This window comes from Panthera pardus, unplaced genomic scaffold (genome assembly GCF_024362965.1).
Source record: "Panthera pardus isolate Hobbes unplaced genomic scaffold, ASM2436296v1 HiC_scaffold_3, whole genome shotgun sequence".
NCBI lineage: Eukaryota > Metazoa > Chordata > Mammalia > Carnivora > Felidae > Panthera > Panthera pardus.
The window spans coordinates 28,801,414-28,823,682 of NW_026526876.1; the positions used below are offsets into that span (position 1 = coordinate 28,801,414).

Sequence of the window (22,269 nt, forward strand, 5' to 3'; positions counted from 1 at the left end):
GTTTTTCTTAATTCTTAAGGTTGAGATGAGGGGTGCCTGGGTGGCTCAGTCGGTTAAGCCTCTGACTCTTGATTTCAGCTCAGGTCATGGTCTCATGGTTCCTGGGATTGAGCCCATCGGGCTCTGCACTGATAGTGTGGAGCCTGCTTGGGATTCTATCTCTCTGCCCCTTCCCCCCCCCCCCCTCAAAATAAATAAACTCATAAACAAATTAAAGTTCAGTAAGAAATTTAATGCCTCAGTTCCAGCACTATTACCACCCATCTACCCGTTTCCACAAATATATGGACAGATGAAAGCAACAGGTACAGGGTAAGTCATGACTCCCGTTCTACGGATCTTTTAAAATGTAAGCTACCTCTAGGGAAGCACTAACTGCAAGAGATGGCTACTCATGAAAGAAACTTCTAATTTATACTAAATTTAAACCAGCATTTTTTTAAATATAAAAACTACACAATTTAAACAGAATAGCTTATTTCACAGAAATGGAAACTTCTGAACTCTATTTTTCTTATAGAATCTGAAGTCCACCTACAAGCTTATAGAACATCACGCCTTTACAGGAGAAAACCATTTAAAACCATTAAAAGCCAGATCAAATACCACCTAATTTGTAAGAGCACTAATGAGACGATAAGTGTCTTTTTGTCCACCTACTGTACCCTATTTCTGAATCCAAGACACTGTGATCCACCACCGATTTAAGAAGCATCTAAATTTCAGGAATGTAAACACGACTAAGGAACACACTAGGAAAACACAGGATGAAGAAATAACTAACAAGTAACTGGGAAGCACCAAGGACAAATGCTGATGATTTTAAAAAGTATTTGTTTCACTTGTAGGTTTATACCCAAAAGAATTACAAGCAACTTCTCTGAGAGGTATGTGCACATGCATGTTCAAAGCAGCACAATTCACTACAGACCAGGAGAGGAAGCAACCCCAACATCCACTGCCAGAGGAATGGATAAAGAAAACGAAGTATATGCATACAATGGAGTATTATTCAGCCTTAAAAGAAGGAAATCCTATCACATCAACATGGATGAGCTTGGAGAACATCATGCTAAGTAAATGAGCCAGTCACAAAAAGACAAATACTGTGATTCCACTTACACAGGTATCTAAAAGTAGTCAAGTTCATTGAAACAGAAAGTAGAATGGCAGTTATCAGGGGCTGGGAGAGGAGACTTGTTGCTTAATGGGTAAAGTTTCAGTTTTGCAAGATGAAAAAATTCTGCAGATCTGTTTCACAACAACATAAATACACCTCACACTACTAAAATGTACACTTAAAAGTGATTATGATAAATTTTGTGTTTTTTTTACATTTTAAAATTATCAAAAACAAAAAATAGAGTGTTTGATTCAAGAATGAAAACAAAAACAAAGAAAGCAAAAGGAAGGAAAGATTAAAAACACAAGTTAATGAAAAAATCAAAGAGTAGACTTGATCAACAAAATAAAAAGTTGATTCTTAGAGGAAAAAATAAACATTGACTCATCTCTAACCTATCACTCAAGAGATATAAAAATAAACACTTCAGGGGCGCCTGGGTGGCTCAGTCGGTTAAGCGTCCAACTTCAGCCCGGGTCACGATCTCGCGGTCCGTGAGTTCAAGCCCCGCGTCGGGCCCTGGGCTGATGGCTCAGAGCCTGGAGCCTGCTTCCGGTTCTGTCTCCCTCTCTCTCTGCCCCTCCCCCATTCATGCTCTGTCTCAAAAATAAATAAACGTTAAAAAAAAAAAATTAAATTAAAAAAAAATGAATAAATAAACACTTCAGGGGCACCAGGGTAGCTCAGTCTGACTTTGGTTCAGGTCATGATCTCACTGCTAATGAGTTCAGGCCCCACGTCGGGCTCTGTGCTGACAGCTCGTAGCTTGGAGCCTGGAGCCTGCTTTGGATTCTGTCTCCATCTCTCTGCCCTTCCCCCACTAGTGCTCTGTCTCCTCTCTCAAAAAATAAAAAAATTAAAAATAAATAATAAAAATAAACATTTCATAAAAAAGAGAAATAACTAAGGTATGGATGATATATATTTTTTAATGTTTATTTATTTTGAGAGAGAAAGAGACAGAGCATGAGCATGAGAGTAACGGAGGGGCAGAAAGGGAGACAGAGAGAATCCCAAGCAGGCTCCATGCTGTCAGCACAGAACCAGACTCAGGCTCCGTCCACCTCACGAACCGTGAGATCATGACCTGAGCTGAAACCCAGAGTCAGATGCTTAACTGACTGAGCCACTCAAGGTGCCCCATGGATGACATTTTTAAACCAAGGTGAAATAGGAGATTTTCCAGGAAAATTATCAAAACTGGCTTAAGAAGGGGAAGAAAATAGCAAATCAGTATTTGTAGAAGAAATTAAAAAGGTTATCAAAATGTTTTCCTCTACAATGACATCTACCCATGTGATTCGAAGTCTGCTCTTTTATTTTTTAATTTTTTTTTTAATGTTTATTTATTTTTGAGAGAGAACTCACACGAGCATGAGCAGGGGAGGGGCAGAGAGAGAGAGGGAGACACAGAATTTGAAACAGGATCCAGGCTCTGAGCTGTCAGCACACAGCCTGACGCGGGGCTCGAACTCATGAACCATGAGATCATGACCTGAGCTGAAGCTGGATGCTTGACAGACCGAGCCACCCAGGTACCCCTGCTCTTTTAAGAGCCAACAATTCCTATGCAATGCATCCCAGGGCATGGGAAAAAAGAAATTTCACAACTTACTCTGGATAACTAGGACATAAAAGCTAGACAATGCTGCCTGCACACAAAAGATGACTATGGGCCAGCCGCACTTATGAATAGAGATAAAAAATATGAAATACTAGAAAATCAAGCCCAGTAGTACACTAAAAATAATATTCTAGTTCTGGAAGTGAACAGTAATGGTAGTTGTACAACATTATGAACATACTTAATGCAAACAAATTGCACACTTAAAATGGTAAATTTTTATATATATCACAGTAAAAATTAACACTAAAGAAAACCGTCAAATCATTATGTTATACACCTAAAACAAATATATCATTGTATGCCAACTAACTTCGATTAAAAAACATTAATACACATGGGGCGCCTGGGTGGCTCAGTTGGTTAAGCGTTCGACTTCGGCTCAGGTCATAATCTAACGGTTCGTGCGTTCGAGCCCCGTGTTGGGGCTCTGTGCTGACAGCTCAGAGCCTGGAGCCTGCTTCGGATTCTGTGTCTCCCCCTCTCTGCTCCTCCCCCACTCATGCTCGCTCACTCCCTCTCTCTCTCAAAAATGAACAAACATTAAAAAAATTTTTTAATAAAATATTTAAAAATAAATATAAAATAAAATATTTAAAAAAGAAAGGGGGGTACATAACTAGTTTTTACTGTTTTTATCTGAAATGAAAACATTATTTTGCTCAAACTATTTCCCATATATAAATTCACAAGGCATAATGTAAATCCCAAGAGTGAAGACTGCACTTCAGGAAAAGGGAATTCACAGGGCCAGGCAGTAGAGACCATTTAATAAACCGACTTTGCATGTAAAATCCTGGTGCCAGAAACACCTACAGAAACAAGGAGGCGGTGACTGGTGAACATGTTGTGGATCTGCAGCTACACTGAAAACCTGCTGAATTTCTCATTTAGTACAAATGAACTAAAGGCACAGTGGTCTGACCTTCACTGGCCTGGCTAAAAAGCCAGGACACTGCTTCAGAATCCCAGAGCTAATTAACGCTCTTAGAAGATGAGAACTTTTTTTTTTTTTTTAAATGTTTCATTTATTTTGAGAGAGAGAAAGAGAGAGAGAGAAACAGCACGAGCAGGAGAGATGCAGACACAGGATATGAAGCAGGCTCCAGGCTCTGAGCTGTCAGCACAAAGCCCAACGCAGGGCTCAAACTCACAAACCGCGAGATCAAGACCTGAGCCTAGGTCAGACGCTTAACGGACTGAGCTACCCAAGCACCCAACATGAGAACTTTTTAAAAATAAGAAGCAGGTTTTCAAATAAGAATGAACTTTAAGGCATCTATTTAAAAAAATCATAAGAATAAAAGTAACACAAACGTATTTCTTTAAAAAAAATTTTTTTTAATGTTTATTTTTGAGAGAGACAGAGCATGAGCAGGGGAGGGGCAGAGAGAGAGAGAGGAACACACAGAATCTGAAGCAGGCTCCAGGCTCTGAGCTGTCAGCAGACCCCAACGTGGGGCTTGAATTCACAAACCGCGAGATCATGACCTAAGCCAAAATTGGATGCTTAACTGACTGAGCCACCCAGGCACCCCCATACTTATTTCTTTAAAAAAAAAAAAAAAAAATTTTTTTTAACATTTATTCATTTTTTGAGAGAGAGAGAGGGAGAGCAAAGCAGGGGAGGGGCAGAGAGAGGGGGAGACACAGAATGTGAAGCAGGCTCCAGGCTCTGAGCTGTCAGCACAGAGCCCGATGCAGGGCTTGAACTCATGAAATGTGAGATCATGACCTGAGCTGAAGTCGGATGCTTAACTGACTGAGCCACCCAGGCGCCCCACCCCCATACTTACTTCTAACAAATGTAAGTGAGGCAGGAAGTACAGAAACAGAATATAAATCACCATAATTTCACTACTGAGAAACAGTGCTGTTTTTCCTTCCTGTTTTTTTTTTTTTTGTTTGTTTTTTTAATTTTCCAAACTTGAGAACAGGGCAAAATACTATATCCTGCCTTAGTAAGTTTTTGAGTTTCAACCAAAAGATATCAATCCACAATTATCACTAATCTTAATGTTCTCCAAGTCAGTAATAACCAATAATTTAATCTTAGTCTTTGTATCCAGTTTCTTACACTTACCTTGTAAACTTCACTGAAACCTCCTCTACCCAAAAGATGTAACAACAAATATCTGTCATTTAGCGTTGGATGATCTTTAAATCTGTGGAAACAGGGAATACAGAACATCCTGAGGTCAAGGACTACACAGTCTTCCATACTAGCAAAATGCCCAGAATATCCAACATGCTATGCACATGATTATAGCTGCTGCTGCCAGTTTGGTAACACCACCAATATAGCTAATTGTAAACATGAAATAAGTTACATAGTTCAAAGAGACTACATAAATACAAGGATGGCACTGGCTACAGAGCCGTAAGGTATAGATGCCAGCCTCAGCACAGTCACAACTGGACCTGTGACCTGTGTTGACCTTCCTCCCTGTCTGCCTCGCTATGAAGTGAGGGGACTGTAGACTACACTAGATCAGGGATTTCCAAAGTGCGCTACTCAGTTCCTCCAAAGTATTCAAAAGCCACATGTTCCCACCATTCCAAAACTAACACAATGAAACTCCAAGATATTTTACATAGCCTTAAAAACAGATCTGACTATAAAGTAAATCACATGTCCGTTCTATGTACATTTATTTTCCCTCTTTGAGACAGTCTCATGATATAACTGTTTCTGCCACACAGGATTCCACCTTGTGTTGTTTTCTAACAATAAGACAAAGACAAGAGAGATTCTGGCAAAAATAACTTTAAAACTATTTCTACCTAGTTCCTGATCTTAAACTGCCCCACTGTTAATCCTGGAAAACTATTTTAAGTTTGAGACAGTGGCGTGCCTGCAGAGGGGTGCCACTGCTGCGTGGCGGTCGGCTCTGGCGTTCCACAGCAAGTTCGGCTCTTTGTTTAGTCGCACAGCTGTGGGTCCCTGGTCAAGTCAACGTAATTTTGTGGGGCTCTCATGAAGACAGCTCTATGCCTGACACATACAGAGTGCTCGGTCACGGTAACTGCTGTGGCCTGCCACCTCCCAGAAAGAAAAATCCATGGCTCACACTGGCCAAACAAAAATACACAAGCAATAGCTATGTCCAAAAAAATCATGTTTCAGAGTCAGAAAAATTTTAAAAAGAAAAGATTACAAACTAAAGGTATTCCCCACATCAATCTACTTTTCGGTTTCAATCCTTTAAATGACTTATAAACAAAGGTGGGCATTCATCTACAATTAATACCTAAACCTAAGACAGTCTTGTTTAAAATCTCAGCACCCAAAGGGCCCTTAAAGGTCATTCTAAAACCATGCCATCCCAACCCAGGAACCCTTCCATGCCATGACACTGTCACCCGTGCTTCCATTTAGCAGGGCTCTGCAGGAATCTGAAAACACAGAGTATCCCAACCACCTACAACTGCAAAGCTATATTGTTTAGTGACCTCTATTTGTGTGAAAATGCTAGAATACATGTATACATATTTAACATATAAATCTATCTATATTTATTTTTTTGATTTTTTTTTTTTTAGTTTTTTTTAACATTTATTTTTTTGAGACAGAGAGAGAGAGAGAGAGAGAGAGAGGGAGAGAGAGCATGAATGGGGGAGGGTCAGAGAGAGAGGGAGACACAGAATCCGAAGCAGGCTCCAGGCTCTGAGCTGTCAGCACAGAGCCCAACATGGGGCTCGAACTCACAGACGGTGAGATCATGACCTGAGCCGAAGCCGGATGCTTAACTGACTGAGCCACCCAGGAACCCCTTAATGTTTATTTTTTGAGAGAGAGAGAGAGAGAGAGCGCGCGCGCGCAAGTAGGGCAGGGTCAGAGAGAGAGATGGAGACACAGAATCCGAAGCAGGCTCCAGGCTCTGAGCTGTCAGCACAGAGTCCGACATGGGGCTCGAACTCACAAACCATGAGATCATGACCTGAGCCAAAGTCGGATGCTCAACCGACTGAGTCACCCAGGCACCCCTATATATATTTAAATTAAAGCAAGTCATAGTTGTGTTCACAAACCTGTATTACACCCTGCAATAGAGCTAAATACACCATGGAATCATATACCCAATTTATATTAAGCAGAACCATCATTCTAGACCATTCAATTCATGTCAGAAACTGTTTAGCAATCTCCAACCCAACATACCCCCAAGTTGCTTACTGTGAATTATCTTCATTATGTATCCTTTTTAGTTCCCTGATATGTAGATTTCTAACCCTTTCTAGCCTTTCCAGCTCTGCCTGGATCTCTGCTTCCTCCTAAAGTGAAAAGGAAAGAAAAAGCTCAGAACACAGGAAACTACCCTTTAGGAATCTCATTTCAAAAACAGACATTTTTCTTTCGAAAAACTAAAGGAAAATGTTTCTTCCACATTAAAAAGGATTTTTTTTTTTTAAGGACTAGAATTTTAATCATAAAAAGCAAGATCACAGTAAATAATAAATAAAACTGAAACCATACAAAGGAGTACAAGTAAGAAAAAAGCCCTCTTGCTGCCCTGCCCTCTCGTCTCCATGCCCATTCCCCAGATGTAACTACTGTTAAGTATCCTGTGTAAATTTTCAGAAATGTTCTCTGTATTTATATACAGGCATACAATCTTTTTTTTCCTTTTTCCTTTTTTTTTTCAAAAATCAGGTTCTGTATCTGGTTCTGCTCTGTAAGTATGGATTATGTTTGGTGCCTTAAGTTCCACTGATTTAACAAGATCTGAAAACCTAGTTGGAAAAACACACACCAAAGGCAGTTTATTAAATGCTTACTGACCATCATCCCCATAAGTAGTATCTACCAAAAATGTATGGGCTGTTGAATTTAGGAGATGGGCAATCCATATTTAAGACGCCTCTGTGAACATCATCAATACCTATTTTTATGTAGGTGACTTTGTGTGGTTGGTACAAGTTTAAAATATTAAGAGCTTTCAGATCAAATCTGAACCACCTGCTCATATTGAATATTTAATTTTTACCTAAGGATAACTACTTATGAAACTTTATGAGATATGCAGAGTTATCTATTGGTATATCACTGGTTGAAAAAAGTGCTCTCATTGGGTAGCTGGAGTTGACTCAAAAATTCATAGACATGAATTCCACCATTCACGGTGGAATACAGGATATAATAGGGAGAAGAACTACTCCAGATTTTAGCAGGTATGTCCAACTATGACATTTGCTTTACTACTACATGTAGACTGATTTCTCCAGACATATTTTGCTCATTATACTTACCTTTTTAAGATGACCTAATCTGAGTTTGAAGATTTCTTCTTGTTCATGGTATTCTGCTAATGTTAACCTAGAAGATAATGGTAGAAATTCCAGTAAATTATTTGAAATTGTAGTGTGCCTATCAAAAGAGAAATGCCAAAGCATGCCATATGGTAGAGTCAGTCTGTTAAAATAACTAAAAGCTAGATTATCTTGCAATCTGACAAAAGAAAACTTCTGTGATTTATCAGATGTGACATGAAGAAAGGAGGCTAATTTATAAAAAAAATGAGAAAAATAAATGAGCTTATATTTTTACATTATTTATGAAATGAGTTTTGTCCATACAATCTCAGATGAAAATCCATTGGGAAAGTAGCCAAAAATTATATGCCTGAACTTTCTTTTTGAAGAGACAGTAATAAGCCAATGGATGTGATGATTTTTGAGAATCTCTTAGACTCTGATACCATGATAACAAGGAGTAGGACGACATAACGGAAGAGTCCAGGATTTGGAGTCTGAGGTCTAGGGTTCAAAGTGCAACTCAGGCCAATGGCCATGTGACCTGGACAAGCAACTTTTTAAGTCTCAGTTTCTTAAGAGGGTGGCAAGCAATAGCACCCATCTAAGAAAGCTGTTGTGACTATTAAGTGAGAATGGGAAATAATTCCTAAGGTGTAAAATGGTATTTGAATACAATACTCAAAGGGCTGACTTGAATGGGTGGTCACTTGTGTTCCACCTACTCCAATCACAACTCTGTATCTTAAGAACGAGCATTTAAGGAGTGATCACTTACTCCTCCATCTTCACCCTCTTCACATTCTAGAAGCAGACACACAGACTTCAGTGTGTTAGATGTCACTGTTCAGTTATATTCCAAATAGCAGGAGAAAGAAGGAACAGCTATCCCATCAACCAGGAAGAGCTACAAAATAGCCTTTGAGGTCTGACTAAAAGAGACTAACAAGAGGAAATACATCCACTAGGTTGTTACATCTGTCCCTTCACAGAGGCAGAAGTACTTCTATCCATACTCCGTATCACACGAGTAGAAAAGGGAGAAATGAAAATACAGTTAGGGATTCTCTCTGCCTGAAATAGGACTGATATCAGAGGTGATAATGTGACTCACTCTAAGGCTCCAGAGGACTGTTTTTGGCTTCTGGCCAAAGGAATGAGCCAAGTTACAGATACTTTAATTAAAAACTGGACTAAAGGCCTTCCAGCTTGGATTTTACACAGGACTCCAGATGGCAACTGCTTACTGACACACTACTGGCCTAGACTGAGTTCTAATTATTGTTCTATGGCAAGGAAACAGCCTATGCCTTCTTTATTACTACTAAGCCAACAGTCTTATGCATTAGCATTAAATAATTTTCAAGTAATACTGGAGGGACAGTCTCTTCACAAAATAAATCTGGGAGTGGTCACAAAGAAGACAATGATCAGACTGATGTGTACAACATTTGCCCAGAGAATCTTCCAAATCTGGGTTCCTACTTGGACTTTCTGAAAGAAAATATTTTAAATTTAAAATCTAGTTTTAAAATATTTAGTGAAATATTTAGTTATAAGAATGAAGATGTTGTCCAAGTTTATTCACTGTGTATACTATTATCACTATCCTCAATGAAATCATTAGTTTATTTATTTACCTGTTCATTTCCCCTAAAGAAACCGTAAGCTCCTAAGGCTAGGGCTGTATCCTTTAGCTCTGTATCCCCAGTGTCCAGACCAAGGCCAATTGTACAATATGCATTTACCATAAACTTACTAAATGAATGTCCAGGAAAAGGCTCCCCAAAACATCAAGTATGTATGGAGTAAGAAATGGTATTAAGCCATCTTTCTCACTGGAATGGGATGTCATGGACCTTAAACAATAGTGCAGTACACACACTATTATATTTGGTGGATTGGAGGTTAATGTTTTTGAGAACTGATACGAAAACATAAAGGAAAAAGACATATTCTTCAATAAATTATACAATATCATTATCTTTTGTGTCTATCTTTAGACCTAAAACCTATTTTCAGCCAAAGACTCCCACAATGACAGCTTTGCAAAATTTCTTTTTCCCTTGAAAAACCAATGAAGCCACTACAGATACACAGATAACAATACTGGTTACTGTTTTTACGAAAAATGTATTTTAAATTTCAAACATCCAATTCAGGAATGAGCTTCATGGCTACCATCAATTCTTCAGGGATTGCCTACACTACTATCTATAGATCTTTCCCCGCCTTTTTTTTTTAATTTTTAATGTTTATTTATTATTATTATTTTTTAATTTTTATGTTTATTCATTTTTGAAAGACAAAGAGAGACAAAGCACAAGCAGGGGTGGGGCGGAGAGAGAGTGGGGGACACAAAATCTGAAGCAGGCTCCAGGCTCTGAGCTGTCAGCACAGAGCCCGACGCAAGGCTCCAACCCAGGAATCATGAGATCATGACCAGAGCCGAAGTAGGACGCTCAACTGACTAAGCCACCCAAGCACCCCAATGTTTATTTATTTTTGAGAGAGAGAGACACACACACAGAATCTGAAGCAGGCTCCATTCCGAGCTGTCAGCACAGAGCCCAACATGGGGTCCAAACCCACAAACCGCAAGATCATGACCTGGGCTGAAGTCGGACGCTCAACAGACTGAGCCACCCAGGTGCCCCTCTTTTTTCCCTTTTTTATGTGAAAGCTTCTTGAAGACAGAGGCCATGACTTAAATGTCTTCATATTAAGTACGTATAAGAAATATTTTAAATAGGTAAACAATATATAGGTTTTATTTCCCATGTCAATTCTGTTTGGCAGTTCCTGCTTAGTTGACCCATGGACCATTCACCTCATAGTCTGTTTTTGTAAATCAGGTCGTATTGGAACATAGCCACCCCCATTCATTTACGTACTGTGTATGGCTGCTTTCAGGCTACAACAGTCAGCAGTGCAGAGTAGATGCAATAGAGACCAGCCTGCCTACAAAGCCTAAAAGTATTTACCATGGCCCAGTATAGAAAAAGCCTGTCAACTCCTGCCCTAGACGAAGATTCTCTTAGTGGTCAAAATGGGATGATCAGGGGCGCCCGGGTGGCTGAGTCAGTTAAGCATCTGACTTCGGCTCAGGTCACGATCTCACGGTTCATGGCTTTGAGCCCCCATCAGGCTCTGTGCTGACAGCTCAGAGCCTGGAGCCTGCTTCAGATTCTGTGTCTCCCTCTCTCGCTGCCCCTCCCCCGCTCAGACTTGGTCTCTCTCTTTCAAAATTAAACATTAAAAAAAAATTAAAGAAAAAAAGAATGCGATGATCAATTAGGGAAATCTGACACAGGGCAGGGGTGAAAAAAGAAAGCATCTATACCAAGGCTATGCTATCCCTCCTATTCATGGCAGCTATGTGACCACACTGCAACCGAAGATATTGGTGTTTCCCAGAAGGTCCACAGAACAGGAAAAAATACTGGTGATGTCAAGATTTGGCTTAGTGGCAAAATATCTTTTTCCTAAAATAATACCTATTTTTTTCTTAGCTTGCTCCTACAGTTTCTGTGACTGTTAACCAAATGCTCTTTAGACCAGTTAAGAGCATTCTCCAGCTAGACATTTTTTACTTCAAAAGAACAGCCAGGTAATCCCCCTAAGATGATGCCAATGTACCATAACCCAGAACCACACATAAACAACTCTATCATTTGACCACCATGCTGATACCACATTTGTTGTGAGAGTGGCCGAAGACCATGACGTCAAGTGACCTTATTTGTCCTGCTCACTTGAAAATACCTAAATAATAATTAAAAAGAGAAGAAATAACAAGTGGTGGTGAGGATGTGGAGAAAAGGCAACTCTTGTGCAGTGCTGGCGGGAATGTAAATTGGTGCATCCGTTATGAAAAACAGCACGGCAGTTCTTCAAAAAATTAAAAATAGAACTATCCTATGACTTAGCAATTTCACCTCTGGGTATTTATCCAAAGGAAATGAAATCACTCTCTCAAAAAGACCTATGCACCCCCATCTTCATTGCAGTATTATTCACAACAGTTAAGACATGAAAAAAAACCCTAAGTGTCCACCAATGGATAAATGGATAAAGAAACTGTGATATACATATACATAGCATGGCGTCTAAAGTTAATAATCCTGTATTGTATATGTGGAAGGTGCTGAGAGTAGATCATAAAATTCTCATAAGAAAAAAAATTGTAACTTTGTGAGGTGATGGATGTTAACTAAACTTATTATGGGAATCATTTTATAATATCTACACATATCTAATCATTATGTTGTACACCTAAAACTGATACAATGTTATATGTCAGTTGTATCTAAATAAAACTGAAAACAAACCCCAAAATACACCCAACCACCCCCCCAACAAAAAAGAAAGAAAATACCCAAATAAGGTGAGGACTAAGAAAATGAATGAATTTTACGTGGTTTTTATATAAGTTGTGAGCAAATTCACCAACGTAACTAAAAAGAAAGCTTACGCCCTAGAAATCCTCGTAATTTATCCTTTTTTCCAGTGGCACTCCACAGGGCATTTGTATTTTGGGGAAGACTGTGGTATCTCACAGAGTTCACATTAATAAAGAACATACGTTTCATTTTCAGCTCCGTTGGTCTTGCTTTTCCGCTGTTTCTGCTCATTGGTTGCCGGAGGGGCCTGTCCCATGGCAGGGGGTTTCCGCTTTGCTAACATTTTCCGTTGTCTTTCTATCTCTTCCCTCTGTGAATTTATCCTTTCCTGCTGCCTACAGATATAAAAGATGTTGCACAGAGAAGAAGGTCAAAACACTGTAACATGGCTGGAGAGTAAACACAAATATCTTGGCACCTATATATTTGATAGACTTGAGAAAAAGTAAGCCCCTTTAAATCAAGTAGAAATTTGATTATAACTTCAGGTTAGAAAAGCCAAATAACTGATGATAGAAAGATTTTTTTTTGGAATGAGTCTGTGCTTTAAGACAGTAGTTATGATTATTCTCCGAACAGGAAAAGTAGGCAGGAACAATATCAAATTTCCACTGCGACCTTATTTTCTGACTCAAGAAAGAATTTTCTGATTCCTTTTTAACAGTTAAGAAAATAACTCTCAGGGCGCCTGGGTGGTATCAATTTAACAAGAACTCTTGGGGCGCCAGTTCGTTGAGCGTCCGCTTCAGCTAAGGTCATGACCTCACGGTCCCCGAGTTTGAGCCCGTCAAGGCTCTGTGCTGACAGCTCGGAGCCTGGCGCCTGCTTCGGATTCTGTGTCTCCCTCTCTCTCTGTCCCTCCCCTGCTCGCACTTTCTTTCAAAAATGAATAAACAAAAAAAAAATTTTTTTTTGTTTTAAAAAGAAAACAACTCTTGGTATGGCTCCATTAAAAAACTGTATTTATGTAAGAAAAATAATACAAAAGGTCCCAAGGGCCTTTTTATTTTTTTTATTTGAATTAAAGTTTCCTCAAATTATATCTAGAAAGTTAGCTAATATGAGGGATGCTGAACAAAGTAAAAAAAAGATTTTGCGGGGCGCCTGGGTGGCTCAGTCGGTTAAGCGTCCGACTTCAGCCTCAGGTCATGATCTCACGGTCTGTGAGTTCGAGCCCCACGTCAGGCTCTGTGCTGACAGCTCAGAGCCTGGAGCCCATTTCAGATTCTGTGTCTCCCTCTCTCTCTGCCCCTCCCCTGTTCATACTCTGTGTCTCTCTGTCTCAAAAATAAATAAACGTTAAAAAAAAAATTTAAAAGATTTTGCTTTTAGATCTATCATTTATTCTAACTCTAAGTGAGCCATTACCACCCCCATAGTCATTCCCACTCACTGATATGGTCAAACCTAAACTAAGTTTTTAAAAATTAAGTACATTCAGAGAAACCACAATGAAGCCTTGCAGCTAGTAAAAAACTCCTTAGGGACTAGGACGTAAAATGAATTCACAAAAAATATACATAAAGATTCTTCAGATATCGGGGCGCCTGGGTGGCTCAGTAGGTTAAGTGTCTGACTTCGGCTCAGGTCATGATCTCGCGGTTTGTGAGTTTGAGCCCCGCGTCAGGCTCTGTGCTGACAGCTCGGAGCCTGGAGCCTGTTTCGGATTCTGTGTCTCCCCCTCTCTCTGCCCCTCCCATGTTCATGCTCTGTCTCTCTGTCTCTCAATAATAAATAAATGTTTAAAAAACAATTAAGGGGCGCCTGGGTGGCTCAGTCAGTTAAGCGTCTGACTTCAGCTCAGGTCATGATCTCACAGTTCATGAGTTCGAGCCCCGCGTCGGGCTCTGTGCTGACAGCTCAGAGCCTGGAGCCTGCTTCACATTCTGTGTCTCCCTCTCTCTCTGACCCTTCCCTGCTCATGCTGTGTCTCTCTCTGTCTCAAAAATAAATAAACATTAAAAAAAATTAAAAAAAAAATTAAAAAAAAAAAGATTCTTCAGATATCTAACACCATTACCATTAGAGGATTTCCTAAAGAAGTCTGAATTTTCTGTAATAAACCCATTTGCACATTAGTAGCCAATAAAAATACCAATATATGAAAACTACTTTCTCTTGTATATGTCTAATAGATATTAAAGTTTGGAGACCTGGCATATTAAAAATATACCAAGATTTCAGATTAACCATTCAAAAGACTAAAATCTGTAAATCACCAACCCTAGTTGAGAATCAAATGCTAGCTCCCTTCTCTTTCTTCTACCATGCTTTCCCCTACCTCCTTTGCTTGATTCCACCTTCATTTTTGCAAAGTAAGAGAATCTAAGTTTTTAACCCATTTTCAAATGAAATCTATTCAACTCTCTTTCCTGAACACTGTAGTAAGTCAGTCTCTAGACTTTCCCTATACTCAGTGTATTTTCTTTAGAAGAATGGCAACCAGAAAAATAAGCCTATATTCCAGGGCAGATGCCCATTATACAATTTATGCTGCCGTTATCTATAAGGACAATAATGTAAGCAAGATTAACCTAGTCCAAACACTCTAAATAAATAACCATTCATCTCATAATACAATTCCCTTGGCTTTAGGATGAGCTGGGTCATTGATTGGATGTCAATGTAACAGAATGGAAATCAAAACTCAAGAGTTTTCTTGTCTGAAAAACCCTTTCAACTATCATTAGAGATATGCCTCCCCACCAAAGAATATGTAATATGAATCCTTCATGGCTCGAAAGAATTCTGGATTGAGACATAGAATCCTTAGGTAAAATCAAAATCCTCCTTTTGACTCAATGAGATAGCATGGTCTCTGAACTGTCTCTCAAGAGGAGTTTCCCGGGAGGGGAGGGGAGGGTGGGTGATGGGTATTGAGGAGGGCACCTTTTGGGATGAGCACTGGGTGTTGTATGGAAACCAATTTGACAATAAATTTCATATATTTAAAAAAAAAAAAAAAAAAAGAGGAGTTTCCCAATTTAAAAAAAAATGGTAAAGTATCTTTAGCTCCTTTTTATCCTTTCATGGACCATGAATGCAAGGCACAATAAACTCTCTGGAGATAACCATAAATATTTAGTTTAAACTATAAACTATAGTGGGGCTAGTGAAGTACCACAACATTTTATCTTTGAAGACTGGCTGCTTTGGAAGACAGATTTTTAGCAATCACCCTTATCAAACATACAACTAATTTTCTATGGTTTCCAGTAAGAATCCAAAAACTTGATCTCCAGAGATTCATAAAGAAAGGGGCCCCACAGTCATCATACATATTAAAGCATAAACACAGGGTGCGATGATGCCAAAACACCTCTGGGGAAATATTAAACCGTATATACTAAGAACAAGAGCGCTTGCTTGAACACAAAAATGGATGCGCCAGAGTTCACGATTATATATAACAATTCCTACGTTAATTCTTGATATTCTTGAAATGATTTAGCTATTTATACTGACAAATAAAAGTCATCTAAAGGTAGACCATCAGTGATACTTAATTTAGGTTTATTTTGGGAGTAGAATCTGGAGTTATATCAGTAAACTTGGAAACTTCTCTTAGAAAAGGACCGTGTCTTATCAAGCCTTGTATCTCCAACACATCTGACACTGCCTTTTAGAACTGATCCTTAACTATTTCTTGCATTGCATCAGGTTTAGAGAATGCTTGCCATTTACCACCCATGGAAATACTACCACCACCACTACTACTATCTTTTACACAAGTATTGATGATTTGATAAATCCATCTCACTCAAATCTAAATAATCCTATTTAAAAAGCCACTGCCTCTACAAGAAAACAAGACAATTTGCCTTAGGTATTGTTACAGGCTACAGGCTGAGGTAGGTCACCTAAAAAGGTATGTTAAAAGTTCTAACTCCCAGAACTTCAGATTATAACCTTAGGAGATAGGGTCATCAAATGTCCTTACTTAAAATGAGGTCATACTGGAGTAGGGTGGGCCCTTAATTCAATATGACTGATGTCCTTATAAAGGGAGAGAAGACGCAGAGACACACGGGGGGGGACACTGTGTGAAGATGGAGGCAGAGACTGAAGCTATGCTGCCACAAGCCACAGAACATCAAAGAACGATCCTCCCCTAGGGGCTTCAGAGGAAGCATGGTCTGTCAACATCTTGGTTTTGGATTTCTGGTCTCCTGAACTATGAGAGAGTAAATTTATGTTGTTTAACACACCCGGTTTATGGTATTTTTGTTACAACAGCCCTAGGAAATGAATGATAGGCGCTCTCAACAGTAACACTGTATTCCTGACTCCAACCCACCATACATACATACTAGTAGGAGGTATTAAAAAACAAACGCACGTATTTTCAGATATCACTTTAACCAAAAATAATTTAGCAATGATCTACAGGTAGCTCCTGAATAGCCCAGGTAAGAATTTTTAAAGATTCCCACAACTTCATGTTCTGTATCTACTGTCAAACAGTATGGATACCCAAGGGAGATCTTGACACTTACAGAATCAAGAGAGTTTTTCATTATGGATCATGTAACCAAGAATCAGATGGTTCACAAGATCACTTGAAAATGGGATTCTAGGGGCACTTGGGTGGCTCAGTTGGTTGAGAATCTGACTTTTGATCTCAGCTCAAGTCACGATCTCACAATCTCACCGTTTCGTGGGTTCGAACCCCCCACCATGAGGCTCTCCACTGGCGGCAAAGAGCCTGTTTGAGATTCTCCCTCTCTGCCCCTCCCCCACCCACTCGCTCTATCTCAAAATTAATAAACTTAAAAAATTTTTTAAAGAATAAAATAAAATAAAAATGGGATTCTATAATTCCTTATACACCAGAGTATCATTATGATGCTATAATGTTTAATTTACTCATGCTGATAATCCACTTCTTAAATGACCACAATTTTGTTTATAAATCAAATCCCATTACTTCAATGTTGTTTCATTTCAATATAAAAAAACTTTATCTATCTATCTATCTATCTATCTATCTAATCTCTACACCTAATGTGGGGCTCATGACCAGGAAATCAAGAGTCACATGCTCTACGGACTGAGCCAGCCAGGTGTCCCTAAACAAAATCTTTTTTTTTTTTTAAGGTTTATTTATTTATTTTGAGAGAGATGGGGTGGGGGAGAGAGAGAGAAAGGAGAATGAGAATCCCAAGCAGGCTCTGCGCTAACGGCCTGGAGTCCCATACAGGGTTCTATCTCACAAATCATGGGATCGTGACCTTAGACAAAATCAAGAGTCGGATGCTTCACTGACTGAGCCACCCAGGCGCCCCTAAACAAAATCTTAGTAAAGAATTTTTTCCCTCTTTGAGGAAAACATCCTAGGAACTTAACTGGAAAGCAAAGCCTTTTGAGAAATGCACCAACCACGCTGCATCCAGACTTTCCAGCCTGCTCTTCTAATCTATAGCTGCTGGACTTGAGTGGCAGCCTCCAGCTGTGTTTCTGACCTCCAGCCCAGCCACCCTTGCTCTCTCTGCAGACCTGCCAACTCCCACAACCCAAATCCTTCATCTATCCTGTTGATACTGTTTCTCCTGCCTAATGGGGATTTTGTGAAGTTCAGTGGTTTTTGTAAACTGACAAGAGTCTTAGTTTGTCTGAAGTCAAGGGGAGATTCTTCTCAGCAACAAGGACCTCCCTTCTGTCCTAAATGGGTTTTCCTCCAATTCCAATCCAAACTTTTACACATCATGCTCTTCCTACAGTTTATCTGTGTCACTAAATGCATAAATGTTTGAGAGAATTTACCACTCCCCCGAGATTCTCTAATTATCTAATATATTCTACATCCTTCAAGTGATCTGTTCGAGCTCTGCATTTCAGAAATCTTGACCTAAGGACAAGCATATACTTAGGCTCAATATTTAACGGTGAAATTTAGATCACTTCAATAAAAAACATTAAAACCATGCCCCCCCATCAAAAACAAATTTTTTATTGCCTTGCCATTGACTGAGATTTTAAGATTTATTCAAATAAGAAAGAGTATATTGAATAACAATAGTATGTAACAGAACTAGTTTCTCAAAACTATAAAATAAACTACTTCTTCAACAGGTTCAAACATACTTTGGAAAGGAAAAATTGCTAACCTGGACAAAAGATAATATAAATTTGATATGATTTTCTTATTAGCTGGTAAATCTTCGGTGTTAGGGAATAAAGATCACTTGAAAAGAGCAGAAGAACACAGTGAAAACAAAAGAATTGCACTGGAGGTCCTGTTGAGACCGTACTTGATTATCTGATTAAATTTTTAAATGTTTTGAGGATGGTCTCTTCTCGTAAAACCTAGTACTGCTACCTGGTGTTCAGCCACGTCACCCACAAATTATGTTGTCATGGAGCTTCTCATATACAGAAAATAATCATTTATAAGGATATCAAACATAGCCTTTACAACTGAAGAATTTCAACTGCTGCATTAAAACTGAAAGGGAATTAATTTATTAAAGCAAAACTTTAGAAAATAAAATACCTGTAATTAGTAGACACTGGCCAGACAGCTTCCCAAAAGAGATGGAGATATTTTATATGACATAAAAGCATGAAAAAATGCTATCCACCTAGGAGGAACAATCCTAGTTAGGGATCTCATTTAGATAGTCCCAATTTCTCTGATGGCTCTACAGCTAAGTCATCATTTTGTACTCCTGTGTAGATTTCCAGAACCTTCTGGGACTCGGGGCTGCTTACAGAGTAAAAAGATAAAATATCGCTGTCAGCAAAAACTATGAACATTTTTCTTAAAAGTAATTACATTTTACATCTCTATACAAACACACTATCTTCAGTCAAAGTCTTCAGATATTTTAAAGACAGCCATCTAAGAAGTAACCATTGTCAAAGACTTGTAGGGTCACTATCACATCTTGGGACTCAGTCTGAGCATGAAGGTGGCTATGGCCAGTACTGGGGATGTAAGTTGTATCTTCAGATCGCACTCTAATGAAACTGGATGGGGTGTCACTTGCAGGACAATGTGCACGTCCTGGTCAGGGTGTTAAGGAATGGGTGGGTACCATGACTCCATGTCATAGCCACTTATAGTGCCCTGGTGCGTTCCTGCTATCACCAGTCACCCATGCTTAGTGCTCGGAGTGGATGTCATTCTGAGCCTCTGGCACCTGACTTAACTCAAAAGGCTTTGTTTTCCTTCGTGGGTATTGTATCTTTGACTCAACAGCTAGCCTCTTATCACACCAAATTACACATACTCGAGGTACATGTGTGAGGCAAAAACATATCTAAGCCAAGGGGAGGGTAATGTATCACATAGAAAGCAGTGACTACTAATGTGCAATCCAGGTTAGTATTATACTTTATTTCAGGCATATATTTGTTGTTTCTTATGTTTCCTTACTATTAAAGGAGTCCCACACTCTCCAATTACTGCGCAGGAAGTTATTTCAGCTAGGAAAAAAGGTAGGAAAAGCAGTCTATAGAATCCTCTAATTCATAGTGAGCTACAGATCTCAAGTTTGAGAGCCCATGATTAAAAACACAATGCCGTTCTCCCCAGTCTCAGATGGAAATAATCTAATAAAAATAAATGAGATATACCCAAATACACGACAATCTAAAGATCTGCTTAAGTCCAGAGCCAACATTAGCTATTACACAGTTGGAATTTTAGGATTTTAAATGGTAATTCCCTCCTTGGAGTAAATACTTGAATGTTGAGTGCTTAGGATTCCAAGTCACTGACAGACACTGGGGTTGGCCACCAGCCTGACCACTGGTTCAGCCCCTGCCTTTGAGGTAGCCGCTCTCTCTAAGGTCTAGACACGGTCTCCTTAAAGGGCCTCAGGGACAGATCCTAAAGGTTTGCCTAGGGTTTTTATTGTTTTATACCTAACTCAGGATGTTCTTCCTCAGGTCCTTACCTATATCATTTTTCTATGGAGCCAGAACAAATACGTTCATGGACTCGTCGTGAAAATCCATTACATAATTTAAAAGATAACAAGTCCTAGGATTTTTCTTCCTTAGCTTCAGCAATTCTTATTCTTTGTTAAGCTTTAATGTAGAACTCCTTTATTTTTTTCTCTAATAACTTGTGTCATTTTTCCCAGGACTTCACCTCATTCCCTACCTTTCATTACACATGTGGGGACTAAAGCTGAATGAAAAGAGGACTTCTACTACTAGGATTTTTAATGACTACAATTACAGCAAACTTAAAGCAACTTTTCAATTTCAATGTGATCATCGCACTTCACTTACTTGATAAGGTTCTGGAAAGCATAACCATCTGTCCATTGCTCAGTAAAAGAGGCCCCATGTCGAACAGTGGTAAAATGGCCCAATCTCAAGCGGTCTTGCATGCTTTTATCTCTACATGCCATCTTCTCTTGTTTTGACTTAGGAGAAAGGACAAATAGAAAATAATTTTATTCTCCTATGAGAATTCAGATATAGCATGATGTTTACTTTCTGTACTGTACTGATCAACATTTAGTACAACTGGCTGATTCTACATGGACTCTGGGAAGTACCTTAAAACTTTAAATTCTCTGCATTAACATATACCGTCTTATTTCAAAAATAAAAATGGAAAAAAGCAGTTTCTTTTCTATAAAATCAATGAATTAAAAGCTGAAACAAAGTTCTCCTATCTCTGACATTAATAAAATGACCTACTATCAGCGTTCCCTGTCTTTTTAACAGCATTCCAAAGATTTCAGCAAAAGTAACCACCAGTCTCTCAAACCTCTAGCTTATAATAATTTCATTAGCAAGTACTGCTATCTTTCAATATAAGATAAGTGTGTGTTGGGGACATATTAAAAAACTTTCAAGAAACAGTTACTAACAACTATTAACGTCAAGTCACAACTAATCAATTACTATAATAAAGGAAACATCGGCCATACATAAGTATAGGTTGACTTAATTTTTTAAAGCACAAAGCACTTAATTATCACATTTTTATATACATAAGTTACTTCAAATACCATCTCTAAAATGGAAATGTAAGTACTGCTACATGTTTGTAAGAGTTCTAGGGTATGTACTTCAAAGGTCAGGATGAGTGTTAAGAACCAAGGAGCGCCACACCGCAAACAAACCAGGACAAGCTGTCCCTGTCCGATCAACATCACACTCAGAGCAAAGCACAACCAGAAACGATGTCCCATATTATCACTCTGGATGTCTGGTGCTGTGTCCATGGAAGAAAGAATTCTAACTGTCAAATTATAAGGAGTCTTTTCCTAAAGGGGTGCCTGGGTGGCTCAGTCAGTTAAGCATCCGACTCCCGGTCTCAACTCAGGTCATCACCTCACGACTTGTGGGTTTAAGCCCTGCATCTGGCTCCGCGCTGACAGCCTGGGATTCTCTCTCTCCGCCCCTCCCCTGCTCATGCTCTCTCTCCAAAAATAAACAAACGAACAAACAGACATTAAAAAAAAAAGTCTTTCCCTAAAAAGCCCAACTTTAAAATACTTCCGTCTCAGGTAAGGAATAAGGAGGCACAAAATAATACCCTGAGGATCTTGGGAGCAGGGGTCAGGCCACCGTTAATCACTCACCTTTTCTATAAGGAGTTTCTTGCTCATTGTCACACACCGATTTAATCGTTCTTTATACTTCTCTAGCATCTTTTGCTGTTCGTCAATCTGCCGCCTCAAATCACAGTTGGCCTTCAATGGAAAATATTTTTTATATTAGCTCCAAGGAAGATAGATGAATACAAAAGCAGTTTCTAGGGAGTCCAAACAGTATTTCTATTGTTAATTAAAAGCAAAATTAAAGTCCAAAGAGCTAAGATTAATTATGTTTAAAATTTTTTATAATATTTCCTTCCTTTTTTTCTCTTAATAAACTTATCTTTTTAGTAAAGATGAATT

The 22,269-nt window shown here is 39.0% G+C and overlaps 1 protein-coding gene across 9 annotated transcripts in view; it reads right to left on the bottom strand.

The window, feature by feature from the left end:
* Positions 1-22,269, bottom strand: part of TLK2 (tousled like kinase 2) — a 113,184-nt gene that overhangs the window by 20,865 nt on the left and 70,050 nt on the right. For all 9 annotated transcript variants that reach the window (XM_019466633.2, XM_019466636.2, XM_019466639.2 and 6 more), the window contains 6 exons: positions 21,952-22,062; positions 20,645-20,781; positions 12,586-12,738; positions 7,998-8,064; positions 6,925-7,022; positions 4,831-4,912 (listed from right to left, as the gene is read on the bottom strand). In XM_019466633.2, coding sequence (XP_019322178.1) covers positions 4,831-4,912; positions 6,925-7,022; positions 7,998-8,064; positions 12,586-12,738; positions 20,645-20,781; positions 21,952-22,062 — 648 coding nt within the window. The remainder of the gene's footprint in view (positions 1-4,830; positions 4,913-6,924; positions 7,023-7,997; positions 8,065-12,585; positions 12,739-20,644; positions 20,782-21,951; positions 22,063-22,269) is intronic.